At 44.1% G+C, this 17,309-nt stretch overlaps 1 protein-coding gene across 4 annotated transcripts; it reads left to right on the plus strand.

Annotated features, from left to right (window-relative positions):
- Positions 1–6,288: 6,288 nt before the first annotated feature.
- Positions 6,289–16,596, plus strand: Clec5a (C-type lectin domain containing 5A). 4 transcript variants are annotated; one of them, XM_021222802.2, is made up of 7 exons: positions 6,289–6,510; positions 6,917–7,015; positions 7,905–7,979; positions 10,203–10,262; positions 10,720–10,856; positions 11,467–11,573; positions 15,294–16,596. In XM_021222802.2, the coding sequence occupies exons 2-7, from the start codon at positions 6,937–6,939 to the stop codon at positions 15,460–15,462; spliced, it is 627 nt and encodes a 208-aa protein (XP_021078461.1). In that variant the 5' UTR covers positions 6,289–6,510; positions 6,917–6,936; the 3' UTR covers positions 15,463–16,596. The 4 variants fall into 4 exon arrangements, with proteins under 4 accessions (XP_021078461.1, XP_021078462.1, XP_021078463.1 ...); XM_021222803.2 differs by lacking the exon at positions 15,294–16,596 and adding an exon at positions 12,832–14,008; XM_021222804.2 differs by lacking the exon at positions 7,905–7,979.
- The last annotated feature ends 713 nt before the right edge of the window (positions 16,597–17,309 follow it).

Consider the following 17,309-nt stretch of genomic DNA (forward strand, 5'->3'; position numbering starts at 1 on the left):
TTAGAGTCCATCACTGAGGGAGGTCAAGTAGAAACTCAGTGTAGGAAACTAAAGGCGGGAACTGGAGCAGACACCATGTAGGAACACGGCTTACTGGTTGTCTTCCAGGATCACTTTCAGCTTCCTTCTGACCCAGCCTAGGACCACCTCTCTAGAGCAACTGAGATAATGCCCCACATTGGTTCATTACTCCCGTAAGCTTTGTGCCATCATTGTCCTGGCATATTTACCAGGCAGGACACACTGTAGATATAAGACTTTATGGCTGGGTTGGTGTTTATGTTTCTCTTTTGGTAGCCTACGTAGTATGCTCCCACACCAAAGATTCTAGAAAATAGGGATGAAGAAGGTTCTGTGTAGGCACTAGCTCATCCTTTCCAAAATCTAATTTAACCCGAAGGCCCGCTGTGTGAGATGGAACTCAAATACTCTATATTGCTTGGGTAACCAAGAACCAGAGACTAGATAGCCCAGAGACCTAGGGTAAAATCAAATACTACTGATCAGGGAAAAAACAATTAAATGACTCCTAAAGACATTCTGCTATAGATTGGTGCATTACTCAGCCATCATCAGAGAAGCTTCCTCCTGCTGCTGATGGGAACAAATCCAGAGACCCGCTGCCAGACCGCTCAGACAGAGAGAAACGTTGAGACACATAGCTCAGAATCCCCATCAAATCCTGCCCCTCAGAGCTCAGGAAAGCCAACAGAAGAGGAGGCAGAGAGAGTGTAAGAGCCAGAGGGTGTGGAGGATACCAGGAAAACAAAGCCCTCTGCATCAGCTGAGCGAAGGTCACAAGAACTCAAAGAGACGGAAGCAACTAGCACAGGGCCAACATGGGTCTGCTCCAGGTCCTCTATAGACAAGCCATAGCCTCAGGTTGGTATTCTTACGGGCTCCTGAATGTGTGAGTGGGTGGGTCTCTGGTTCTTGCGCCTTCTCTTGGGGTGCTTCTCTTTCTGTTGGTTTGCTTCATCCAATTCCAATGAGACTGTCTTTGTTTTGTCCTACTGAATTTTATTTTGTTACGTTAAAAAAATAATAGGTTGCTTCTTCTAAACGATCAAATCAGCCTATGAAAAAGAAACTGAAACAAATCAAAATGAAAAGACAAATTTAAAAACAAAGAAAGAAAAAGAAATTACTCCCCCCCCACACACACACAGAAATGCCGTGGGCCAATCTGTTAGACGCAGTTTCTCACCTGAGCCTCCTTTATCCCAGATCGCTCCAGGATGGTATCAAGCTGACCACTGAAAGTAGCAAAGTACCCCTGTAAATACGTGTAAGACAAAATATTCATATAAGATCTTAAACTTAAGCTTCACATACAAACTGCTACTTAAAAATCAGCTTCTGACAACCTGTGCCTAACAATTTTTTCCAAAAACCTTAGGACAAAGTTTTAAGAGTATTTCAGGTCTTCTTCTCTTTCTTGTGCCAAGTTTGGTCAGTAGTATTTATATAGATGTAACATGATCCATTTATGGTGCTCTTATTTATTTATTTATGTGTGTGTTGCTGACTCACCTGCATGTGTGTCTATGTGAGGGTGTCAGATCCCTTAGGACTAGAATTACAGACAGCTGTGAGCTTCCATGTGGGTACTGGGAATTGAACCTGTGTCTTCTGGAAGAACAGCCAGTGCTTTCAACCACTGAGCCATCTCTCCAGCTCCTATGGTATTTTTTAGTATTTTATTTCAAAGGATATAAGATGACATTAATGGAATGATTCCTCACTATATTACATACCACTAAGGGATAAAAACTAAAATATAATCCATTATCCATCTGTATAAATGAGTTTTGCATACTTTCAAAATTACATTTGTTGAAATCTAAAAATTATTAAAGTATATGAAAGGATATTGCATAGGTTATTATTAGCAAAAAAAAGTCTTTTACTTAAGGACCTTAAGCACCCATGATTTTTAGAATATGAAGTTGGGAGAGGTGGCTGTAGGTGACTATATTTCTGTGATAAAATGCATGGTATAAACAACTTAAAGGAGGAAAGATTTGTCTTGGTTCCTGGTCTCAGGGGATGCAGTCCGTGGTTGGATGGTTCCATTGTTTGGGGGCCATGGTAAGAGAAAGCATCCAGGTAAAGGGGTGTGATAGAGCAGGGCTTAGTGAGGGCCATAAAATCACCTTTGAGGACCCTTACCCCACCTCCCAATGACCTGCCCACAGCCTACCAATTGTCTATTCAAAATTTAAATCCTTTGATGGAGTAAGTCATTGATGAAGGCAGAGTCCTTATGCTCCTCTCAGAAGCCCATTTTCTGAATATTGTTTACATCAGCATCCATACATAAACCACTGGGGGATATATTCCTTATGCTAATCACAACTTGTGCAATGCCTTCCTGATGGGGAATGCCTTTCTGTATACTGTGAATATATGTTTCTCTTATTGGTTGATGAATAAAGCTGTTTCGGCCAACAGACAGGCAGAAGTTAGCCAGGCAGGAAATCTAAACAGGGACAGAAGAAGGGAGTAGGCAGTGTCAAGAAGACACCATGTAGCTACTGGGAAGATAGGACGCCTGGGCATTTTCCAGTAATACAAGACCATGTAGAGATATATAGATTAATAGTTATGGGTTAATAATTAAGAGAGAGTTAACCAATGCAGGGCATTGGTAGCACACACCTTTAATCCCAGCACTCGGGAGGCAGAGGCAGGCAGATCTCAGTGAGTTTGAGGCCAGCCTGGTCTACAGAGTGAGCTCCAGGACAGGCTCCAAAACAATACAGAGAAACCCTGTCTTGAAAAACCAAAGAGAGAGAGAGACAAAGAGAGAGACAGAGAGAGAGCAAGAGAGAGAGTTAACCAATAAGAAGCCTGAGACAGCTGGGTATTGGTAGTGCACACCTTTAATCCCAGCACTCAGAAGGCAGAGGCAGGCAGAGCTCTGTGAGTTCAAAGCCAGCCTGGTCTACAGAGTTCCTGGACAGGATCTAAAACAATACCGAGAAACCCTGTCTCAAAAAAAAACAAAACAAACAAAAGAAGGAGGAGGAGGAGGAGGAGGAGGAGGAGGAGGAGGAGGAGGAGAAGTCGAAGCCATTGACCAAACAGTTTATAATTAATATAAGCCTTTGTGTATTTATTTGGGACTAAACAGCTGCAGGATTGAGCAGGACAGAAACATCCATTTACACCTTCTTACCATTGTAAAGAAGATGTCCTGAGTGACTCTTAGAGCTAATGAATATGGTATGCTTTAAATCGCATACACACACACACACACACACACACACACACACACACTACACACACACACTTCTTGTTCATTCTAATGTTAATATAAATTCTTGTACCATAAATCCAATTCATTATTTCAAAGCCCTTGACATTTTATGATTCCAGACATTCAGGCCTGTGTAGCATCCACCCTTGGTTACCACATTCATGAGCATGTTAGCATAATGTATTTCCTGATAAATGGTGCAATGAATAGATTTCAATTCTTTGTCATTGGGAAAGGTGGCCACAGCGGTTTTGGTTCACTGTTAAGCATGACTTTAAGATGTTCCTCACAGAGCTTCTATCTAATCATGCTTGCCAATTTGAACTTTCCGCAGTAAACTATCAAGGCTTTTTGTAGCCCATGACAGTAACTAATGCCTGGATATTTTATACATTATAGGCCAATTCATAGTACAAAAGTTTTACAAATCAGCATTGCTAACTACCTACAATTATTATTTACATTGCTTATATCTTTATAGCTAATTTTTGTCTACTAAGGTCTCAGCCATATTAATTATCTTAAGCAACTGCGTATCAAACTAGAATAGATTTTCATGTTTTAACTTTATTTAAATGATGTGGTTTTTTTCCTATGTTCCATAGACATCCTTTGGAAATCATGCTATCAGCAAAAAAGAAAAAAGAAAGAAAAAGTTTTTCACAATAGTGTGATTAATTTACTTGCAATGGAAATTCTAGTTCTATTTTATTTTTACTTAATTTGGCTTTCATCATTATCTTTTATATAAAGAAGTTATTCTTTAATTTACTTCATAATAGTATGTTGTGTTTTTCACTGGATCCAACATTAACATTTCTATATTTTTTGCAAAGTAACTTTTTTCCTTTTACTTTGTCTTATGAATTGTTATCAGTAATGACTTCTGATTTTCTCACTTTTCTATGGTATCTAATATACTACTCAGAGTTCTTTGTCCTACTACTTTGTTTTGTTTTTGCAAATCACCAATTAAATCTCCAAGTCTTGTCTATTTAATGACCTTTTCCTTTTACAGAGTCAGTCTCCTGCAACATCTTATAAGCATAAATGTGCTCTAATATTTCCTGCTTGTAAGCTTTTGACTCTTAGATGGGAATTGGATGTTTCTTTTTTTAATGCTTAATTTATGTTGAGTTATGTTCACATCTTCATTGGTTTTCTTTTCTTTTTATTGTTGTTGGGTTTTTGTTTGTTTGTTTTTGTTTTTGTTTTGTTTTGTTTTGCTTGGCGGGGGCAGATTCTGAGACAGGGTTTCTCTGTGTAGCCCTGGCTGTCTTGAAACTCACTCCGTAGACAAGGCTAGCCTGTGCCTCCCAAGTGCTGGAATTAAAGGTGTAACCACCACACCCAGCCTCCTTTTTGTTAAACTTTTAAGCGAGATATGAGAAAGCTTTACCCATATTCACATCTCTGGTGGCTACTGACAGACACCAGAAGGGTCAGATCTTACAAGACTCAAGGAAGAAAGATGCGGGGGGAGGGTTAGTGACTATTTCTGGTTTTGGTTAAAGACATGTGTGCAGAAAATGTGTCTTCTCAGTATCATGTGACATCAGTCTGGAAATGACACATCTTGGTATTAATGACATGATGTCTTCAGCATCCAACTGGCACGACTCCCCTCTGCAATAGGATTTCCAGTTATTTAATGAGTCACTAGAGTAAGTGGACCCAACTGTTTCCATGATGCCTCTGTCCCTGGTAGGCTTCAGAACCTGGGAGCCTTACACAGGCTTTGAATCACCCCTGTCCAGACCCCACAGTTTCCTTTCCCATCCACTCCCTAGCACACCGGTTTGAGTATATCACAGTTCCGTTAGGGAGCACTTCTGCTTACTAAAAACTGGGTTTTTCTATGAGCTCTGAGTTGATATATAAACTATGTGACAATTTATGCTAAAACAACATGCCATTAGTAAGTTAAGTTTGTTTACAAGGGGATGGCTAGCTATCTCTCGAGGTACTGTCGTTAGTCTGCAGTCCACGCCGCCTGTGGGAGTTAGGGTCTCGGTCGGGAACCTGTGTCTTTGGAAATGGCCTAACATCTGCATTCTCTTCTAAAACAATGACAACCAACTTATCAACTTCTATAAGTAATGCCCCACACACACAAAAAAATAATTGATCAGAAATATTTATTTTGTAGGTCTGATGATAGGTCCACAAATATAGGTTCGAACTACACCTGGAAGCCAGATGCCCTTTGTCAAGTACACAGCTCCAAAATGCTGTGTTTGTTCTAGGGCTACAGTACTGAAAGAACAGACAGCTTCAGTCATCACAGCTTCAGAGTGTGGAAAGTGCGGTGCAGAACAGACAGCTTCAGTCATCACAGCTTCAGAATGTGGAAAGTGCGGTGCAGAACAGACAGCTTCAGCCATCACAGCTTCAGAGTGTGGAAAGTGCGGTGCAGAATAGACAGCTTCAGCCTTCACAGCTTCAGAGTGTAGAAACTGCAGTGCACAAGTAGATAATCATGCAAGAATTGCTCCCAAGAAACGGGTACCCAGTGTCATGACACTAGGTAAGGGTTACCTAAACACAAATGAGACAAGCGAGTGGAGGCCTTGAGGAAGTTAGTATTCCTAATGGGAGGGACGTCTAAATAATGCATTGGAATTATCTAGCCAATGAGAACACAGAAAAGTCTACTGGGTACCTGAGACAGAACAGGTGATGCTGTTAGCGCTGTGTGGCTTATGTGATGAGATAAGGAGACAAAGAGGAGATGCACTAAAACTTTTCAGTTCCGTAGGATCTCTGGCAGACAAGACTGGGGCAGATTTGCTGCCAGCGAGAGACACAGAACCACCCCACACATCCCAGGTGCTAAGAGAGTACCTAGCACATGAATGAGCAACTAGCATCCATGACAGCAGGAACACACGAGATTCACATATTGCATCAAGGAGCCAAGCCTCGTCCTAAGAGCAATAGAGAGTTAACAGATGAAGGGGGAGTCTGTGCTGAGCCATGTGGTTTTTCACATCCTTCTAGAAATAGTTCCTGACCGGAACCTTCTTCCCACAGAGCTAGAGGTTCCCCTCCTCGGCCTGCCTGCTCCTTTGCCAAGAGCGCCGAACAGGAAGAAGCATACACTTGAAGGCGCTCCTGGGGCAGTGAGGTTATGAACAAGGACGGTACCCACAGACTGAGCAGGAGCATATGGGCAGGAGACAAGGAATACTGCCCACCACGCAAGCATTAGCCTATCAAAAAGACCCCTGTCTGTAGAGAGAGATCAGGTAAGTCTGTCTGTCTGTCTGTCTGTCTGTCTGTCTGCCTCCCCGTCCTCCGTTCATCTACAACATACCGCTGACACAGAGGAGACTAAGGCTTCTATAAGTGAGATTAGCATCGACAAGACTACAAGCTTGTAAGCAAGGGTTGTTTTAAGAGTAAGCATCGCTGAATCACAAAGGAGATTTGCACCTCAGACAGGATTTGTGAAGCCACAAGTGGCTATGGGACTCAGACCTAATTAATGCTGAAGCATTCGTAAAGGAGAGATGGCATGTCAAGCTTCCTATCAGTGTCCTGGACATGTCTTTTCACTGGCCACTAGAATGCCTGTCTTCCAGCCTTCCTCGGGTGCTGGGGAGAAAGCAGCCCCATCCCCAGAAACTGATGATGTTGCTCTGGTCCTCACAGGTCTCTGAACCCCCACCACCATGAACTGGAACATGATCATCTCGGGGTTCGTTATCGTAGTGATCAAAGCTGTTGGAATGACCTTGTTTCTGCTGTATTGTGAGTATTTGTGCCTTAAGTGTTCTTAATGCTCTACTCTACTCAGAATGCCAGGCTGAGTGTAAAGGCCCAGTGCCCAAGTTCTTCCACACTGTCCTTTCATATTCAGTCAGACACGGGGGTGGGTGGGGCCAGGGTTAGCAGTCCTCAGTGGAGGTAAATAGCTGACCGTGTCTAAAGGGCGGAGCCCTTACGTGTAGCTTTTGGATAACCTGAGCTAGAATATTTAGCATGCCCTCTTATTGCTGCTACAATTAAAAAATAAACAAATACTGTTCCAGTTCAACCCAATGAGGCTGTATGAAGAGCTAACTATAAGATCAAGATTTAGCCGGGCGGTGGTGGCGCACGCCTTTAATCCCAGCACTCGGGAGGCAGAGGCAGGCGGATCTCTGTGAGTTCGAGGCCAGGCTGGACCGATAGCCTCCAAAACAATACAGAGAAACCCTGTCTTGTAAAAACAAAAAACAAAAAAAGAAAAAAAAAGATCAAGATTTAACTGAGGGGTGTGTGTGTGTGTGTGTGTGTGTGTGTGTGTGCATACACAAATGCTTCTCAATAAATTCATTAGTAAAAGAAGCTTCATAACCAACAGTTTAGCTCTGAAGCCATAAGAAAAATGAAGGGGGAGGAAATGTGAGTAAATTGCTGCAGTTGGGTAAGAGATGTTTTCCTCGTGACCCAATGCTGACCCATAATGCCTACCATGAGAGCAGAGAGGATGACCAAGTACTTACATGAAGACAAATGAAAATACATACAGTCCTCCGCGAGCAGAGAGCTCAGTGCTTCCTCCTTTGGTTAAAGCTCTCTGGCATCCCTGTGGCTCATTCTCCACCTCTATTTGCAACCACACAGAGGCTGAGCCACCAGCTGATCTTCTTTGCAGTCCCACAGGTTTTTTACGAAAGTAATGATGGCTTCATCCCCACGGAGAGCTACGGAACCACTCATGTGCAGAATGGTAATCTCCCTAACTCCCAAGTTGAATTCTAACAGTCCCCTAAGAAACTTGTCAGCGAATGCTCCTCCACAAAGGTCTTTTTCTCCTTGCAAGTGTGAAAAGGAACAGAAAACTCATTTATACTGATTTTCTGGTACTGGGGATCAAACCCAGGACCTGGCTCGGTAAAGGCACTGAACCACACCGCCAGCCTCTCCATGATTATATGGTCCTCATTTGTGTGGGACTACTGTAACGTGCTGGGAATGTGTTTCAAAGATTCTTACAAGAACGGTTATAAATAAACCAAACTCTAGAGAGATATGGTGGCACAAGCCTTCAGTCCCAGCCTTTGGTAGGCAGAGGCAGGTGGATCTCTTAGTTCTCGACCAGCCCGGTCTACAGAGAGAGAGAGCTACACTGAGAAACCTTGTCTTGAAAAACCAAAAGGAAGCAAAGGAACCAAACTTTAGCATTAGGAGATGGTTCACTTGGGAAAGTACCTATTCCTCAAGTATGAGAGCCTGAGCTTGCATCTCCAGCACATGTGTGGGAGCCAAGTGTTGCAGTTATGTCTGTAACCACAGATCAGGTGGACAGAGGCAGAGGTGGGTGGATCCCTGGTGCTAATTGGTCCGCCAGCCTTGCTGAACTAATAAACTCCAGGTTCAGAAAGAGACCCTGTCTTAATAAATGAGGTGGACAACATTTAAAGAAGGCACCCAGTGTCAACTCTGGCCTCCTCAGAAATGCACTCACAAGTGCATACACACTCTCACACACACATGCATACACCCACCCAAACACGTACACACAACACACACACAAGAATTCATGTTCCACAAAAAAAAAAGAAACTGGCATCTTTTTGTGTGCCAAACATTATGCTAGAACAACCATAGGAGAAGAATAAAATTGTAAGTAATCAAGCCTCATGCATAAAAACAAACGCTCAATTCCAGATGTTTCATACACAGAGGGCATGGTACTTCTAACCCTGTCTCTCTCTTTTTTTAAAGATTGGTTAGTTTTTATGTGCATGCATGCTTTTGCCTTCGTGTGTATAGGTACGCCATGAGCGTGCAGCACCAATGGGGGCCAGGAACTGGAACTGGAGTTGCAAGTGGTGTGTGCCAGCTTGTAGGTGCTGGGAGCTGTGCCTCCTCTCTAGCTCCAAGCCCTCTCTTCTCGCAGCTTTCTGTAAGAACTCTGTCACTGCCTTTTAAGACATGGGTTACTCGTGACATCTTTACGACCCAAAAAAGTCATTTCTAATTGAAATAAAACAGTCAACTATTATATTACAAAGTCTCTGAGCTGGGGAGTGTATTAAAAAGGTGAATGCTTATGTCTATTTCACCAATATTATTCTAAGTGCCAACTTCACATCTAGGTAAATGAAAGTAGTTTTAGCCATAACCAACAAAAATAACCACGGTCCCCGAAGGGCAGTTTCGGTAGCCTATGGAGGCATTGTGGCCGTCTGCTCAAGCAGTGCTCCCAGGAGAAAAAATGATCCTGCTGGGGGCCCATCAATCCCCATATCTCGTATTTTAGAAAGTAAAGTTCTATGCTTAGAGAAATCTCTGGAAGGTTACCTACTTCCTTATCTCCTGTAACTTCCTGAATCCTGGATCTTGCTGTACTCAGTCACAATCCTTAGAGCTGAGGAAATCCTAATGAGAAAAGCGTCTCAAAGCTGCTTCTTATAGAGGGTTTGGACACCAGAAATAAAGGCAACCACAAAAATGCTGTGTGGAGCCCGGCGTAAGAGTGTCTCAAACAGCGCTCTGGGGTAGCCATGCGAAACCTGCACATAAGAAAGTAGTATGACCCTCCCCCTGGATACTAGCCTCCTGGGTTCCCTCCTCTTGTTCTTTGTTCTCTGTCTCCTAAGCATTTCACACCTACCACCACAGCGGGAGACGCGGGGATACAAGATAGGACTTGAATGCCAAGCACAATGGATCCTGGAAGACCATTTCTGACAATTCAAGTTCAGAGAAGCCAAAGCATCGCTTTCAGGCCCTGCCTCCCTCCTTCCTTTCTTCCCACACCATCCTTTCCCAAACCTCTTCAGCCTGCCCCAAACTGGGACCTTCATTGGGGAAGACAGGTTTCCTTTCCCCTTCTGAACCATCTAGAACATCAGGGATTCTTAGAAACAAAGAGGCAGAGCTCGACAGCCTGCACCCTAGTGACTTTGCGTTCATCCTGCGGTAACCACCAGGCTTTTCATTTCAGTCTCACAGATCTTCGGGGGGAATGATGAAAGCGTCGTGCCTACAAGGAGCTACGGAACAGGTACGGTGTGTGGCCCCTGCTTTTTCCCACGCCCTTGATACTCACAAGCTGGGTTCTTTTTGTTTTGTTGTTGTTGTTTGAGACACAATTTCTCCGTGTAGCCCTGGCTGTCCTGGAACTCAGTGGTGGCTCACGCTGATAGGATTTTGCTGATGGAAATGGAGGCGGGAGGATGGGGAGTTCAAGGGCCAGCCTGGGCTACACGATCTGGATTCTTAAGGACTTTCCCCTTTCTCTTGGGATCAGGAAGAACTCATGTTCATTCCCCTTATGTTAGGCACGGGCAAAACAGACTAGAGTGGTGGAATTTCTTCCTGAACTGGAAAGGATTTATATCAGTAGTCACAAGGAAATGTACGCCCCATCGTTTTATGAATCAGTTCAGGGTTCCCACTCCAGACCACTAACGGCATGTATCAATTTGTCGCCCCCCCCCTTCCTCCCCGCCTCCTGTCAGCCTGTCCCAAGGACTGGGATTTTCATCAAGGGAGATGTTTCTTCTTCTCCACCTCTGAATTGCCCTGGAAAACCAGCAGGGATGACTGTGTGGCAAGAGGATCCACGCTGGCAATTGTCAACACACCAGAGAAACTGGTAAAAAGCATTGGGATGGTGTAATAGAATAGCCTGCCCTAGGACGGCTGCAGTTGGTGGCATCTATGGGAAAATGCGAAGTGTGTGTGTGGTGTGTGTGTGAGTGTGTGTGTGGTGTGTGTGTGTGTGAGTGTGAGTGTGTGTGTGGGACCATGTACCGCCGTGGGCATGTAAAAGTCAGAGAACAACCTCACCCTCCACCTTGTTTGAGACAAGGTTGCTTGTTATTCACCATTGCATAGCTTGGTTAGCTGCTCCCCTCCCCCATTCTTTTGACTTCAGTGTCTTCCTCCCCCCACCACCCCGTCCTTCTGGGTTGACCCAGAAGGGCAATACTGACATCACCAGGGCATTTATCAGTAATGTAAATTCTTCATCATCTACATTAGATTTCTGAACCAGAGGCCAAGTAGTCTGTGTTTGGTCCCAATGTCCAGGTGATCTTACTTCCTACCAAGTTTCAGAACTCTTCTAGGATTAATGGCAACTGCCAGTGACACCCAGGGTCAGATCCCCAGAAGCTTCCTGGTTCCCAAAACCAGGCCAACCATTGACCACCAGCCCAGCACTGAGGAACCCACTGATGAGCTGCTTCTTTCTTAACTTCTAGAAGTATCTTCAGGACATAGCTGGTGCTGAGAAGTACTTTGTTGGTTTGAGACGTCAGTCTGGAGAAGCAAGGTGGCGCTGGATCAACAACTCTGTGTTCAGTGGCAAGTATGTGGACACCCTGCATTTCTCCAGGGATTTTTGCATAAGAAGACCAAAACTGAAAGTCACACTGAGACAGCTTCGGCTTAGACTGGACTCTGCTCTGCTTTTCTAGTGCTTCCAAACCATTTCTTGTCTACTTAACCTTTTTTATTATAGGAAATATCAAACATTTTACATAACATAAAACTAGAAGAGAGGGTATTAATCATATAATAAATTATCTACTTCAAACCGACCCACACACACATAGATGCTGGTGTGCCTCATATGATATTTCTTAGGTCATTAAACTACATATCATATCATTTCTCCAGATATAGATCATTTATTTTAAAAAGTTTATTATATACTTACAACTTCTCTGTACCTTAAAGTTGATCTGTAACTAACTCTCAAGAACCATCTCCAGGGCATCAGTCCATGCAGTCAGTCTTTGGAGGAGGCGGTCATATTTCCAGTTTTCGTATGGAAATTCTGTGTCAGACAAGGAGCAACCCAGGTCTCCTGCCTGCAACTGGATTTCCTTATAAGAGGGAAAAAAATTAAATTTTACTTGCTGTCTCCTAAACACCAGGGACTATGCTGTGCTAAGTACCTGCATGGGTTATCTCTCTGTATTCACCAGGATGCCATAGAGAAAACTTTCATTACTCCCAGGCAGTTGAATCAGGTGTGAGAAAGGTTAGAGATGCGTTGAGTTTCTCATAGCAACAGGGTAGAGCTGCAGTCTGATTCCACAATCCCTTGAGCCCAGATGCCATGCAACTTTTTCATGAAACGAGACTCTACGGTCAGTCCAGAAGGATCTGAATTACAGAAAGGAAACGGGAGAAGGCCAGCAGCTTGCCTCCACCAAGTTTTTCCTGGAGCCAGCTCATGCTCAATAGAGGATGAAAAGTCCCTTTCCTCCTTCCTTGGGCCTTCCTGTAGAAACATACAATCAGTACGTGAATATGATTCCAGGGGGTGTGACAATGCCCTCAAAATACATGCAGGAGTTAGACCTAGATTCTTGGAACCCGTGAGTGTTCACAGGAGAGTTGAGAGGAAGACGTGGGTCCAGGGTTGAACTGGAGAAGATGTATTGAGAGGAAAGGGTCTAAGTGGGGAAGAAAGAGCCTGACCAGGGGAGGAGAGTATGGAGTTGCCTGAGTCTGCATCTCCTCCAGGCTTAGCTCTCATGTGTGGCCCTCACCTCACTAACAGCCAAAGACAAAACTGAAACCAGGAGGCTTCACTGTGAATTCTTTTCGTCATGCAGTGTTACGAACGAGAACCAGAACTTCCACTGCGTCACGATAGGCCTGACAAAGACATTTGACGCTGCATCTTGTGACATCAGCTACCGCTGGATCTGTGAGAAGATTCCCAAATGATCATGGGTCTCCACAGCAAGAGTGAATATATGTCTGCAGAGACAGCCAAAGAGATTAGTTGCCACTAAAACTAGTTCACAAAACAGAGAACACCAAAGACTGTGGCCGTCTCCCATAGGTTGCTGGTGGAGCTCCCCAGTACGTCCTCGGAGTCAACATGCTATTTCCCTTCACAAGCATCGTCATGCAGCCGGAGAACTCCTGTCCTACTCCAGGCATTCCCCGAGACCGCATTTCCTGCGAGAGGGGACTGGATTCTAGTCATCCCAGGAAGACAGGGCCAGTTTTCTGGAGACATGGAAATGAAATCTGCTCCTGTAGGCTTGAGCATTTTGACTCATCGTTGGGGCTTTCCCTGCAGACAGAATCTATTTCACTCTTAAAGCACATGCCCACACTATTGAGAAGAAGCTGCAAACTGAACGGAGACGCACACTGTTAGAAGCCAGTGTGGACAGAAGATACGCTCAGCTTCACGACCTCCCCTTCCTCCGTCTGAACTGAGACCAAGGGGCTTAGGGGGACCGCTACAGCTCAGCTTGGAGCTGAAGGAAGTTTTGTATAGGACAGAAAGAGGAGGGGAAGGAAGAGAAAGGGGGAGAAGAAGGAAAGAAAAGGAGGTGGGCAGGAGAGGCAGGGAGAGGAGGGTGACTGAATAAACAAGCACTCCAGCTGAAATTTTTCTTGGTTTGGGATAAAATTCTAATGCGGTATATATAACTGCTCTTCATTGGAGAATAAAAGGCAAAATGGGGACACGTGGAAGCCATGGGAGATGGAGCCGGGAATTCGTTTGATCACAATGAAATAAAGGAAAGAATGAAGTTTTTAAAAAGGGGGTGCTCAGGCTTCTTAACTGTTCTCTGTGTTCACAAGAAGACAGATAGCAGCTGCCCGGGTACCTAAAGTCATCAGGGAAAAGGGATGCCCTGCTTGAGTAGCAAGAAGCCTCAGCACGCTAAAGAAGACGAAGTCACCCAACAATTAACCCAGTATTTGCCTCTAATAGTGATATGTATGTGTGCCACTAGTCAAAATAAATTGTAAATTCTATGATTACAACACTGCCATTTGTCTAATCTCTAGATTTCAATGTTGCTAGTGCGCTGATAGATTCATAATTTTAATGAGATAATGCTACTAAAACCTGCTTGAAGAAGGCCATCCAAAGTGGTCAGGTGGGTGCTGGGATTGTGTTTGTACCCTGTGGAGCTGCAAGGCCTCTGATGGTCTTAATTCATGGATGTCACAGAGAGGGAAGGGGGCTGAGCCTATGGTGGAGAGAAGAAGCAGCTGGATTCTAACCCGAGGCGAGCCCCAGGGTCCAGACGGCAGAAAGGAAATCTTGATCCTTTTTGAGAAAAGAGAACTTCCATTGCCACACTTCCTGTCTTATGACAGAACAGTTGCAGACTACTGAGGCCGGGAAATGAGGACATCTAGGGATCTCTGTGGTCGAAGTCTGGATTTCCCGCACGACGAGGAGCTACCCCTGCACAGGTTCTTAAAGAAGCTTGGGCAGGGGCTGCCTTGAGAAAGAGGCTATTCAGGGGCTCTGTGGGTGTTGCTTCAGTTACTGGGGAAGGAGCTCATGAAGGGCAGACAAACGTGGCCTTTACTGGGGAGCAGTGAAGGGGGGTTTTAAATGGATTTAGGAAGCTGCTTGAGTTGGAGTTTTGACTTTGCTTCTAATATACTTGTCTCTATATATTCCTTTGATATCTGACACAGTATGTCTATAGTTTTTACAGCTTTGGGGGGGATGTAAGTAACAGGTTAGAAAGTTTACTCGTTTTGAAATGTACAGTTCAATCGGTTTGGTACATTCGCAGTAGCTTGTAGCCATCACGTCAGAAAGAAATCCGTACACACTGACTCTCACTACGCCGCCTTGGTCTTACACTCAGTTAGTCCCTTGGAGCGGCCCGCCTACTTCCTGCCCCTAGGAGCCTACTTCCTGCCCCTAGGAAGCCCCTTACTGTGGGTTTCATATGAATAGAACCATACAATGTATGGCCTTTTCTCACTCACTCCCTTCACCTAGAATAAGGTTTTGAATATTCGCCCACGTATTTCGGCATGTGACAGTGCTCTAGTCTGGAATATCCCCCCATGTGACTGTGTCAATGGCTCGTTCCCTAGGATTGTGGTATTGGGAGGTGACAGAACCTTGAAGAGGTTCTGAAACCTCTGAAGACTCCTGGAATGCATTCCTGGCTTGGGAGTGCGTCCTCTATGGGACATGTCCAATCCTCAGCCCTTTCCTCCTCCTCCGGTTTGCTCCTCAAGCCAGGAGTGGTTTTCCTCCATTGCGTGCTTCTAACCCTGATGTGTGGTCTCTCCTCAGGACCAACAACAATGAGGCAACTGACGATGGACTGAAATCTCCAAAACCTTTCGATAAGTTATTTATCCCAGGCATTTGTTGCAGTGGTGCAAGGCTTGATATCACAGCCTGTATTTCATTCCGTGGTTGGAAATTTTGTTTATCCCTTTATCATCTGGATGATATCTAAGCTTTTCCATTTGTCAACTGCTACAACTATTACAAGCGTTCACTTCTGTACCTAGGAGTGTGACTGCTAGTTCATGTAGCTACGTGACACATTATTTAAAGAACTTTCGTTTTTCAAAAGCTATTGAACAACCACACCTTCCCATCAGTAATGTATATGGACGCCAATATTTTCGCATCCTCGCTGACGTATGCTGCTGTCTATCTACCTTGCCTTGTGTTTCCCATAGCGATTTCGGGTTGTATTTGATTACCATTCTCCATCATCTGATGATGGATTAGAAGCATCTTTCACGTACATACCACACTCTTCCACTAAAGACATAAGAAAAGGATGGGGTCGTATCAACACATACCTGACTCTCTTAATGTTGTTGAACTTTCAGCTTCTGTGTTTTAAGATCTGGATTTATCGCTCCGTAATTGTGTTTTTATGCCAGGCTGAAGATGAAACTGGGGTCTTTGTACATACTAAGCTATCATTCTGCCAACAAGTTACAACTTCCTTGTTTTATCTTTTTTTAGTAAATTTTATATAACAACTTACATATAAATAAAAAATATCACACACGAAAATGAACCAGGCCCAAAATCTATACAATTCAATGAATTTATATACATTTAGGTTTGGCATTTGAAATGAAAGCTGTGGAGCTTTACGTTACATTTTACATTTTCAGGGGTGAAAGTGTGTTTTAAGCACTTATCCACCACTCAAGCCAAAAAAATTTTTTGACAGAATTAGAACTTTATAACTAGAAAAAACAAATAGCATTTTTATCCTCTTTCATAACTGTTTTTCTTCAAAGCCAAACTCTTGTTACACAGTTCATGCCAGCCTAGAAATCACTGTGTAACCCAGCATAGCTACAGTGCCTCTTGAGTGCTAACGTTACAGGTAAGCATCCAAAACAGCGCCAAAGCATCATGACTTAACATCAGGACTGCTTAACCAACTCTGTCCTTATTTGGGGAAATATGTGTGTGGTGAAGAAGATCTCGGGTCTGTGGTAAATATTAAGGGTAGAAGTGTGACTTAGTGCATCCTTTAAGACAAACAAGAGAGGTCCAATTGTTTTATTTTTGTGTAGTAAATTAGTATACGTTTGCGGAAATTAAAGGAGCAGTAAAAGGTGAACAGTGCCAAGTCTTCCCTTCCTTCGTGTCCACCGCGCTGTCGTAATTTCAGGACAGTTAGCTACCACTTCCTTATGATGCCATCCACAGCAACTGTGAACATACAGCCACTTACATCCAATATCCTCTGGTGGTTTTTTTTTTCACTGAAGAATGCGTAGCTTATAACTTTTCTCATCATTTCAGGAAGAATGTCATTCTTCTGGCAGCTTCACAAAATTCCACTGGATGTGGAAGAAATGCCGTCTAGCTAGCTCCCTATGGCTATGCCCCACAGCATCGATGTGTACGCTTTTAAAATGCTGCACTGGGTTACTTCACAAAGTAGCCATGGCCACGCCCTGCCAGAAAAAACAAAACGTGGAAACAATGATTAGGGACAGGGTGGAGTGACAGGAAAGAGGGAAGTTGGGAAACAGAGAGTGAGAGCAACACTTAACTGGAGAAAAGTGGACACCCACGTGGAAAACTTTGCGCCTTTGGTTTGCAGGGAGGGAAAATGGGGACTTAGAAGTACGCGGTAAGACTGGAACAGCCACAAGAGGAACGTGGGGATGCTGGGGAAGGGCCGCGGGAAAGGATGAACAAATGAAAAGGACGAAAGCAGAGGAGGCATCCTAGACCTGGGAACGACTGAGAATCCCAGAGAGGAACCAGGGATGCCTCTTACTCCGTTCTGCGCACCACGCCCCTCATCCACGGCCATGGAAA

This window comes from Mesocricetus auratus, unplaced genomic scaffold (genome assembly GCF_017639785.1).
Source record: "Mesocricetus auratus isolate SY011 unplaced genomic scaffold, BCM_Maur_2.0 Super-Scaffold_100019, whole genome shotgun sequence".
Lineage (NCBI taxonomy): Eukaryota > Metazoa > Chordata > Mammalia > Rodentia > Cricetidae > Mesocricetus > Mesocricetus auratus.

What these genes read in the sequence shown, in the direction of transcription:
- Clec5a (XM_021222802.2), top strand. Translation starts at nt 6,937, where the DNA reads ATGAACTGGAACATGATCATCTCGGGGTTCGTTATCGTAGTGATCAAA. An exon ending in GACCTTGTTTCTGCTGTATT is followed by an intron (nt 7,016 to 7,904) that starts GTGAGTATTTGT and finishes TCTTCTTTGCAG; the next exon opens with TCCCACAGGTTTTTTACGAA. An exon ending in AACTCTGTGTTCAGTGGCAA is followed by an intron (nt 11,574 to 15,293) that starts GTATGTGGACAC and finishes GTCTCTCCTCAG; the next exon opens with GACCAACAACAATGAGGCAA.